At 39.0% G+C, this 11,522-nt stretch overlaps 2 protein-coding genes across 2 annotated transcripts; one reads left to right on the forward strand and one right to left on the reverse strand.

The window, feature by feature from the left end:
- The first annotated feature begins 8,116 nt into the window (after positions 1-8,116).
- Positions 8,117-8,875, forward strand: LOC134795753 (uncharacterized oxidoreductase MT0954-like). The gene has a single exon (XM_063767689.1). The coding sequence runs from the start codon at positions 8,117-8,119 to the stop codon at positions 8,873-8,875; it is 759 nt and encodes a 252-aa protein (XP_063623759.1).
- A 1,098-nt stretch (positions 8,876-9,973) lies between these two features.
- LOC134795885 (uncharacterized) lies at positions 9,974-11,209 on the reverse strand. The gene has a single exon (XM_063767816.1). The coding sequence runs from the start codon at positions 11,207-11,209 to the stop codon at positions 9,974-9,976; it is 1,236 nt and encodes a 411-aa protein (XP_063623886.1).
- Between the last annotated feature and the right edge of the window lie 313 nt (positions 11,210-11,522).

An 11,522-nucleotide genomic window follows, 5' to 3' on the forward strand; every position in this document is an offset into this window, starting at 1 on the left:
CTTGCGGACATTTGTTTCGTTCAAACTATGTTTTGGGTCAATTAAATGGTACGAGTATCGGATAAAAGACCCTTTTACAGCCCTCAGACCGTTCAAGTAGTACAAAACAGAGCTTAATTCAGATTTAACAACATGGTATGGTTTTGATACGACCCTGACAATTGTCTTGGTGATGGCGCATCTCGTGCACGACTCTCACTTCATTTCGCATGCAGCGTGAGCGATTTTCACGGTCGTATCAAAATAAGATCAAAACTATAACAAGTGGTTGAATCTGAATCAGGCTCATAGTTACATATGTACCTACACGATGTTAGAAAGATAACTAAGAAATAGTAATAGAAAATACGCTTTGTTAGCAATTTCGCAAAGGAAATAATTAGTAGTTCTTTTGTGCAATCAGCTCGCTTTGAGCTAACATTTACTTTATATTTAATCCTGCAATATTTATTTACGCGAGGATGCTGCATTCCTGTTTCTTTTATTCGTTTTTTTTTGAGTATACAACGTGGACATTTTCTAAATTAAGAGCCTTAAATCATTTGTAAAATATTATTATTAAATATTCACTTTTAACTCCACAAGGTAAGAGGTACGTGATGTTTACATTTTCGTTCATCAGTCTAATAACTCTTGGAATAATTGTAATTAAATCATCTTCATTTAATTTAAAGGGGCAATTTCTTATATTATAACGCAATTCCTCTTCATTTACCGCTTTAAAGGATATGTTTCCACGACTACCATTTCTTTCGAATATTTTGGTTTATGAATACCTACCTCTACCTAAATTTACTCTCTTCCTATTATCTCTTATTTTCCTCTAAATAAATTGTTGTTATCTTTAACGTTATACCAAACACCAAAATAATCAGTTAGGTACTAGAGAAAGGCCTCAAGATTGCTATTCATATTTTGTATTAAAAACTCCACTGGCTGAACCCAATGCACCTTAAGTAATTTCCTTAAATAAATCTAAAATAAATGAAGCTCAACGCATAAAAGCAGTTTGAAGGCATTCTTTAATGGCGGCGTTCCCGACGTCATTTCACGGTTGGCGATAACCTGATGTATTACAAAATTGTTGTTCACTATGTTCACCTATCCATCACATGTATGCATCGCCTTAAACCAGTGTATATGTGATCCACAGATTAAACTTGGCCGTTTCATAGATCTATTGCATGTCATTACATTGAAGTCCTGTGATGTGATTTCCTAACGTAAGTAAGTCCAGTGTGAGCGCTCTTCAACGTCGTATCTAAATAAGGTCTAAACCGTAACTAATAGTTAAATTTGAATCGAGCTGTAACAGACAAGTTTATGGATCCCGTAAACAAAAGAGAGAGATGAATTAAAAATATTCACAAAAATTGGAGAGAGATGTAATTTGGTTGTTATGTTCTAAAATGGTGAAAGTTCTACTCAGTAGCGTTGCGTTGCTTGATTAGCATTACAAATTATAAAAATTACAGGGTGTTTCGTTTTTGCCGTCGATTTCCTTGATAAAATGAGTGACGTTTGCCGCCGTATTACTGCCACGATGTGGCGTTGTGGCGTTCATTCCGTCACTCACCAAGACGATCGTGAAGGTATCAAAACTAGTTCCAATCATAACAAATTGTTGAATTGGAATTGACCTCCACGTCGTGGTTTATAAATTTCAATAGGTGTTAAAGGTTAAATGTGTTATGAATTACATCGTAACGTAAATAGTATTAACCGAGGGTGTGTGGTACGTCTTAGGGATTTGGGTTTTAGGAATCCGCTTTTAAATGGAGTAAAGTTAAATGAAATTATCAGATTACGTAAACATTAAACTACGAGTACCTACTTAACTAGTTACTCTCATGGCTTGAAGATTAGTCGAAACTGTTATTTTTTCACAATGGTAAAACACTTTCGAAGTATATATATTGAAAAGTATCATTTAGAGAACAATAAATTTTAACATTAAAATAGCTTCACTTTATTTAATAAAAATCATTTAAATCCTCGAAAGCGCATTTTAGAATTTCTATATTTTGGGGATGATTGTCACATTTAGGGCATGCTGGGGTAGGTTGCACCAAACTTGCAATGTGTCAAAGAGAATTTTCAAAAATTGCAAAGTTTCCATAAAATGATATCGTAATCTATTTCTGCACGTTTATTGCCAGACCTGGAAGAACCAGTTAGTTTCGATTTCTATGACATTTGAAATAAACGCACGTCAGTGACGTAAATGTTAACCTTTTGGACGCCAATGACCGATATATCCGCACCGCAGGTTCAACGCCAAAGACCGATTAATCGGTCACAGACCGCAGAGCAGCATAGACCTACGTGCATATGCATAAAGTTCAATTTCAGTTTTGATACCTACTTGGGTTACGTGGCGTCCGAGTGATAGCTTTTGTGTTTGACACGGCGTCGAAAAGGTTAAATGAAACAGTCGTCAATTAGGACCATTGAGTAAATAATCCCCAATTTGAACGGTAACTTTCTAAGTGAATGTTTAAGAAATTTTTATTCAACGAGAAAACTTTGTAGGCGGGAATTAAACTTTATTTGCAGCTTTTGTTGAATGAATTAATAAACAGTTCCGAAAATGTTTATGGTTATTTTAAAAACAATGTAAGGTGGTGGTACTAGTGCTCGACGCGGTCTTAGTACATGTCATCTTGAAACTTAAATCATTGTCAATAGAGGTGACAGCAGGGTGTCATCTATTGGACATTAGCATTTCGAGCACTAGTACCACCACCTTATCTTCATCGCACTTTATCTAATAGGGTATTATACTGTATTTAAAATAAATTATTTTACACCATGCATGAAATAAAGCACCAGATAATTATTAGAAAAACACAGATCGGAATTATATTTGAACACAAGTTCTATTTGATAAATCGGATAGAAGTATAAAAATGCCCGGATGTTTCGCTTTACGAATCATATGTAATTGCTGTTTACATAGTACGATTTTTTTGTGTAATATCTCGTCTTGTTCGCAAACCGCAAATTTTCTTGTAGTATTTGTCCAAAATCGTTGTAGTTACTCGGGAGGATTAGGTAAACATTGTCCAAACCATATGCTTAACGTGATCTCCCAGGACGAAATGTTACATATTATTAAAGCACTAATTAAACTATATGTGTAATTTTTTAATAAAAATATAATACCAGAAAAAACGGCTAAGTAAAGTTGTACCCATAATAAACGATACAGTCCTTATGTGCTAGGCGACGATATATGTATGTCGGGGCTTAATGTAGGTTTAGGTATTCAGGAATGGCTAGATGCACTAGGTGGTACATCCGTAGGGCGTAGATATTTAACGCGAGTACAAGTACGCGAGGCGTAATGCAGTCTCTATTGCTACTGTCCGACCAGATTGAGATTCAATCCCAGAGTGACGCCAGCCTGCAGCCTGGCGATCCCACTTACTCTAGTCCACAAAAACCATAAGCTAATTAATTATCAAACAGAGCAATTTCCGAGAACACATTCAGACGTTACAAAAACCCCTGACGCCTCTAATACGCTCCCATAGCCTCTTGAACAGACATCTTTATTACCCACGTCGCTTACAAGTGTTTTTGATAAATCGTAAGTATGTCATGTAAGCGCCCATTATTTTCAATTTACCAATTACATCACCTGAGCGTCGACACGGCGATCCTGACTGTCACACGTCCTCGTGTGCAATAAGACATTTAATAGTCATTATGACAACTCAGCAAATTTTAATTCAACTTTACCGTTCGGCTATTCTGCCACTAATATCACTACAGATCACTAAGATCCATTCGGCTATTAACATCACTACAGATCACTATGATCCATTCGGCTATTAATATCACTACAGATCCGACCTAACTTTCGACGAACGATCGGCGAAGATTCGACCTAACTAAGTAACGAAGGTTATTCTGCCACGAATATCGTTAAGAGTACAAACATAAATAATCAATAAAATGCTCGAATCGAATGAACTCTATCACAAATACAAAGCAACAAGCAACAAAGAATAGTTTGAGTATACTTATTTTCTTATAAGAACATCATCAATATCATTTAAATTACGTTGATCAAAACAACACCTCGTTGTTACAACATTTATGTGACTTCTCAAATAGCACTATGGCCCACACCACATCTGAGCACCACCACTGCAAGTCTACAGGCACCAAGGCTTGTACTTAATGTCACTGTCTCTCATAGTCATTGTCACACGGCACATGTGCCGTAACCACATGGTCCACCGACCACGTCCGTCACAAAGCTGTCATGTCTCACTGTCTCAATACCTGTGGCACCACGGCCACAACATATGTGACACACCTTGTCACGTCACAACACGTGTGGTACACCGACCACGTCCATCACAAGTCACAAAGAGGTCATGTCTCAACTATCACATATCAACTCTCAACAGTCTTAATACCTGTAGCACATTGGCCACAACACACGTGACACACATTATCACATCACAACACTAATGGTCCACTGACCACAGCAGCACTCAGGCCACTTCCAAAGTGATACACCGATCACTCCAACGGTTCCACACAGGAACCCAAACCATGCCACACAAGGCATCAACACCACCACGGGTGTCATCATCATCCCTAACACTATGTACACTATGTACCTGTGGTCGCCGCGCAGCCTCCTTTACCAAACACATTTTCACTAAATATGCGTGAGAATATATCTGATTCGGGTATGTGACCTACGATCGACCGACAAGCTAAACACAAAGTGATGCACCTACATAAGTCACTAAAGTCATCAATACTCAAATTACTCTTAGTTGTCACTTTCTAAAATAACTTTGCATTGAAGTCACATAAACCAACTGAATTTCAGTTCCAATATTCAGCCATCCAAATTATTCAAAGAATCTTATGCGTCGACAACGGCTATAACTGACTATTCTTTGTTACTTGGTCTCAGCAAAAAAAATACAGAGCAATTACTAGCAGCTCAAACCAGGAATCGAACCTGTAATATTAACTTTAGATTAGCATTTTCAATGTCTCGAAAACTTTATTTCCGTACCATTAAAAATGTAACCAGAAAACGCAAAAGGTTCATTCTCTCAAAAAAATTAACAGCTATTCATATTATTGGAAAGTGCTGATTTAGAAGTTTTTAGAACCTAAATAAAGAAATATCACGGCATTTCATTCGTTGTTACAATTCACAAAGTTTTTTTTTTAATAGTTAGGTATTGATTAAATGAGTAATAAACCTATCACGAAAAATGTTTTTGATATTTTTATACTAACAACGTTATTGATTAATGATCTGAAACTAACGATTTTTTTTTGTTCATGTTTTTGCCGTCTCTCCAAAAGCGTATCTGCAATATTTTTTTATTGCCAAACAACGTTATCAACAACGTCAAGTGTCGTCATATTTATGACCAAACAAAAAAACTCAACAAAAATCTCTCCTTTGTATAACACTTATACAAAGAACACTTGTACAACACAGCCATAAACAAAAAATCAGCAGGTAGGTACCCATACCCATTATAGCATCGCTACAAAGTTCAACGTTGTATTTCACTGATTCATCGCCAAAATACTTTAGACTCTATTTTAATTGATAATAAGACTTGTATTCTTCACAGAAATGGGCGTACATCTTACGTCTCGTAATTTATCGGTTCTAGTACTTTGACTATACGTCGATAAGTAATGTGTTGTAAGATATACCTAGACCAACATAATCAGATTGAAGGCTTCAATCTTAATTTAGGTACTTACATCTTTAATTGGAAACCAGGTGACTAAGTAGCAGATTATTATTTATAAACTCTCTAGTCGCCATAAAAACAATTACCTTACAAAAGGTTACTAATCGAATAACTTCAATCCGTACATTGACATTGCAAGACCTTATTACTCTTGCATCATGCTTATTGATCTTTGCATTCTTTCCAATTTAACGTATTATCGAGTTTATCAAAACCAAAATACCAATCAGATAGTAAAAAATTGGCAAAACTATTTTTATCGATCTCAATTCAACTATTAAAATTCAATAACTATGCAAGATATAAAGCCCATAAAAATGATGGATGGGTCGACAATCAATTGTTCAGTCGAAACATTCAAATCAAAATTAAAGTAACCTCAGTTCCTTTAAAAATAAATTTTCAACCAATATCCGTTAATTTAAACAACATAACTAAATAATTATTTAGTTTGCTACGAAATGTCTCTTTACAACGTAGTAACTACGTATTATTCGCTTAAAATTAAGCATTGAAAACTATTGCATTATGAATTAACGGATCAAACGAGAAACTAACATCAATGTTTATTTTAGTTTTTAAAGTAACTAGGTATACTAAAAACGGATTCCATAACAGGCTAAAAAAAGCAACAATTTCGTAATCTGAAAATACTCGCTTTTAAATACCTCATTCAAAACTCTAGTCTAGAAATAGACAAAATATTAGTAAGTAATCAGGAATCTCATATTATCTCGATAGTGTTAGCCCAACTACGAGTTTATAATAAAAACAATAAAAAATGCTTCATCGCTCACTACAAAAAATGGTACAGAATCGAGGACAAATAGAAACCAACTCATCGCCAAACAGCGATCTCCTCCAGGCAAACTTCACACAAGGAAATGGCGAACGAAGATAATTACTCTTCGATCGTTATCTAAAATCTCTATCGCAAATGATTTCAAATTTAATTTCAAGCTAACTCGTACCTTTTCTCCATTAATCACCATATAAAACATCGACTTATTGTCTTGGGATTATTGTCTAACAAATTCTCCGAACAGGCTACATACTCGGACAAATTACACATGTTTTTAAGTAGAGATAAAGTACTCGATTCAATTTCATAATAAATACTCAAGAATAACATCTCCGCTTATACGTAAAACGGAACAATCCACTTTTAAGGATCAACCTCATGCAGGCAAATTAACGACATGAACGATAAATCATCAACGTAACAATCATAAATCATAATGGAACGAACTGACCCGATTTGATGTCCACGACACTCCAAACAGGATTTACAGGAAACCACCAGTTTCACCGCATATTAACTTTACACCTTACGTCTTTGCACAAATTGAAATATTCACTCTTCAGTTCATAATTCCACGATATCACAAATCACAACATACACAATGCATCGAATTTTCTTTAGGTACAAACCCCGCAGTACTTTCGCGTTACGATCCCACGATCTGATGTCGGGGCTTAATGTAGGTTTAGGTATTCAGGAATGGCTAGATGCACTAGGTGGTACATCCGTAGGGCGTAGATATTTAACGCGAGTACAAGTACGCGAGGCGTAATGCAGTCTCTATTGCTACTGTCCGACCAGATTGAGATTCAATCCCAGAGTGACGCCAGCCTGCAGCCTGGCGATCCCACTTACTCTAGTCCACAAAAACCATAAGCTAATTAATTATCAAACAGAGCAATTTCCGAGAACACATTCAGACGTTACAAAAACCCCTGACGCCTCTAATACGCTCCCATAGCCTCTTGAACAGACATCTTTATTACCCACGTCGCTTACAAGTGTTTTTGATAAATCGTAAGTATGTCATGTAAGCGCCCATTATTTTCAATTTACCAATTACATCACCTGAGCGTCGACATGTACATATGTATACACAGAAAACATCCATGACTCAGGAACAAATATTTGTGTTCAGTACAAAAATAAATGCCCTTACCGTGGTTCGAACCCAGGACCATCGGCTTCACAGGCAGGGTCACTACCCACTAGGCCAGACCGGTCGTCAACCAAAATTATTGCAATAGGTCTACTACACCCTACTCTCCCTAATCTCTAGTATCTGAGAATTGCATCAGAAATCTTATCTTTGTGCAACGGAGTTTATCTATTTGTTCCGTTTGTTACGCGTATTAATGACCAGTAGCTTGGTAATAATCGAAGTAAGTAGACGTGATGGAATTCTCCGGTAAAGTAGTCCTGTACGTCTACCACCAGTTTTGACATTGACATAACGCTCACGTCTACGTAATTTACTTTCTGTACATCTCGCTTGCACTAATATGCGAGTACGAGCGAGATGCATAGAAAGTAAGTTACGTAGACGTGAGCGTATATGCTGTCAATGTCAAAACTGATGGTAGACGTACTGGTGACAGGGGCCAGCTCCGGCATCGGCGCGGCCGCCGCCGTGCTATTCGCGGAGCGAGGCGCGTGCGTCGCGCTCGTGGGCCGCAACCATACCAAACTTGCCGCCGTCGCGCACCAGTGCGAGCAGCACGGAACATATCCGCTCACCATTATAGCGTACGTCGCTGACGACCAACAGGCCAACACCATAGTTCAACAGACCGTTGATAAGTTTGGACAATTAGACGTGCTCATCAACAACGTCGGTATTGCTATACCAGATCCATTACTCGGAAGAGACATGCTACGCATATACGATGCTGTCATGCGGACGAATTTCCGAGCGGCTATCCATCTTACAACACTAGCGGCCCCTCATTTGATAAAATCGAAAGGTAACATCATTAACAATTCCAGCGCTTCGGCTGTACCTGTTCCTAAAGTATTACCTTTCACATCTTACGCCATCTCCAAAGCGGCATTAGACCATTTCACTCGCTGTGATGCCTTGGAACTGGCGCCGGCAGTTAGAGTGAACAGCGTCAGTCCCGGTCCGGTGAATACGGATTGGATTGAAAATGCCGGACTATCAAATGACAGTGACATATGGGATAAGATGAGGGAAAGTACAATTCTTAATAAGGTCGCGGAGGCCGAAGAAATTGCCGAGCTTATGCTGTTTTTGGCAAGTGAGAAAGCGAAGAGCATAACTGGATCTATTTACGTTTGTGATAATGGATTTTTACTGAAATAGTAAATAGAAAAAAATATTAGGGTTGGTGTGGTGAAAGGTTGAGTTTCATTCGTAGCCAAGTTTGTTTAACCAATTGCTATGCTCGTGGTTTGTGACATGATCGTTTTTAAATAAATAAAGCTCCTTGTTATGAAGCGAACGTGTCGAGTAATTTTCGATTTAAAAAGCGTGAGTTGAGAACTTAACACTAATATGTCTGATTGTGACGGAATTTTAGTAGGTACCTATTATTTGATTGTTACAAAATTTTATATCCGCGACCGCGATTGAATATACCAACGAGCGGACCGTTCTAGCGTGAATCTTTTCCCGTTCGCGACAAAAATTGTAAAATCCCGATTTTTGCTATTAATATCATTATTTAGAGACTTGGCCGTCAGGAACCACTGTGCACTGGATTACTAACACATTGTTAAAACTCCATGGTTAACAAATGGTTAACGCTACGGTGAACACAGACTGAACTGACTGTGCGAAACAAGGCAAAATAGTAAATTAAAACCAAACAAAAGCGTCACAAACATTTTAGCCGGACAAAGGCTTATTTCATTTCTGTAACATGACGGTAGATCCTCAGCACGTAGCCAGCAATCCATAGGTATGTTTGTGTACCTACTTTTTAATTACTTGTATAACAGAAATGAGTGTCGGTCCATATGGCATGTACCTATGTAGGATACGCAGGTGGAAGATGGATAAAAACTAGGATTTTGAAGTGAAAATATAAGAGAGTGCTCGCGTGTCGCGTGGTGAGCAGATAGGTAACGGTAAATTCGCAATATGTTTTAGGTTAAGTATACACGCCAGCGCCCTCTGTGACTTTATTTTAAATATTCACAATTAAGTGTGTTAGGCTCAATAGATGGAGTTAGTATGCACGAAATAAACCTTATTAATTAAAATTACGACTAATACAATGATATAATGAGTAGCTAGGGATTTTTGAAACTTTAGTGTACATTGTAAAGAAATCTTTGGCTTTCTTAATACTAGAAATCAATTTACATATTTTAAATGAGCATGATTATACCTAAACTTAAATTAAACATGAAATAAGGATCTGTCGCCTACATCCCCGCCCCTTAGTGCTGATAAGCACTAGCCATCAACTGGGGACAGTAATGCGACGCGTGTGGCAGGTCTGCGCAGCTGACCTGAGCGTGTGCGCACATCTACCACTCGAATACGGCCGTCACGGCCAGCGTGCGCCGCGCTCACTACACCATGTCGCCAGGAGCCGCGCTCTAAATTGGGATCGACCAGTACTACATAATCTCCTACTTTTAACGATCTAGATTCCCTAGTCCATTTTTGACGAGGGAGAAGTGTAGGTGAGTATTCTTTAATCCACCTAGCCCAAAACATATCTGTAAGTCGTTGAGCTACGCGCCACCTTTTGCGAAGGCAAAGGTCAGAATCGTCGTACTTACCTATAGGAGCTCCAGTAGATGAACTACCAATTAAAAAATGGTTAGGCGTTAACGCTTCGGGGTAACCGGGATCCGTCGACACGTGTGTGATAGGACGGCTGTTTACGAGAGCCTCCACTTCTGCCATCAACGTGGATAGGGTTTCAGGATGTGGTGCGCGCTCCTTCATGACGACCTTGAGCGCCGTCTTAACTGTGCGGACCATGCGCTCCCATGCGCCGCCCATTTCGGGGGCTCCGGGAGGGATAAATCGCCATTCAATCCCACGGACGGCTCCATCTTCGCGCAGTTTGTCTACGTTCAGTTGCTGAAGACTCATCTTCAGCTCGTTGTCGGCTCCTCGCAGATTTGTACCATTATCTGAAAATAGAACCAGCGGAGTGCCACGGCGAGCAGACATACGTATGAGCGCCATAATTGCAGAGTCCGTACTCAGTGATTCTGTGATCTCGATGTGAATGGCTCGCACGGTGAGACATGTAAAGAGCATGCCATATCTTTTCTGTCTTCCTCGACCAATGGTCGTCTCCATAGGGCCGAAAAAATCAACTCCTGTGTATGAAAATGGCCTTCGACTGTACTGTAAGCGCGCGGCAGGTAAATCACCCATCCTCTGAGGCTGCGGCCGAGCGCGTCGGTAGCGGCAAAACAAACACTGCGCGGCGACGCTGCGTACAGTCGGACGCAGATTCACGATCCAATACGACTGGCGTAATTCATTGACAACATGTTCATTCGCCACGTGCATGGCACGTCGGTGGTAGTATTCAACTAACAACCGAGTGGTTCTGTGTTTTCCATCCAAGATCGGTGGACGTGTAGTTGACAGTTCTACCCCTGCAGTTTGATCTATGCGACCGCCAACACGGAGGATTCCATCGTCATCTAAATATGGAGTCACCATTAGTAGACGACTGTTTGACGGCAGTGGTTTGCCTTGCGTAACACAGGCAATCTCGGCAGCAAAGGTATCACTTTGACACTTTTTTATTATGTGTTTTTCTGCCCTCTTCATCATTGCAGAATCGAGCTGTAATGTGTCTTTATTCTTTTCATTCTTCTTTCTTCTTTGATTTAATTTTCTTTCATGACACTTTTGTCTACATATTTTTATAAAACATAAAACTCTTGCAGCAGTGCGTACAAGTCGGATCCAGTTGGAGAAGCGTCCTTCATCGGGTACAGGTGAGTGTATTTCAAGTGTACTAACCACATTA

The sequence above is a fragment of the Cydia splendana genome, chromosome 12 (assembly GCF_910591565.1).
Source record: "Cydia splendana chromosome 12, ilCydSple1.2, whole genome shotgun sequence".
NCBI lineage: Eukaryota > Metazoa > Arthropoda > Insecta > Lepidoptera > Tortricidae > Cydia > Cydia splendana.

Bases quoted from the DNA above. Each gene is read 5' to 3' on its own strand.
- LOC134795753 (XM_063767689.1), top strand. From the start codon at position 8,117: ATGTCAAAACTGATGGTAGACGTACTGGTGACAGGGGCCAGCTCCGGC.
- LOC134795885 (XM_063767816.1), bottom strand. From the start codon at position 11,209: ATGGTGACTCCATATTTAGATGACGATGGAATCCTCCGTGTTGGCGGT.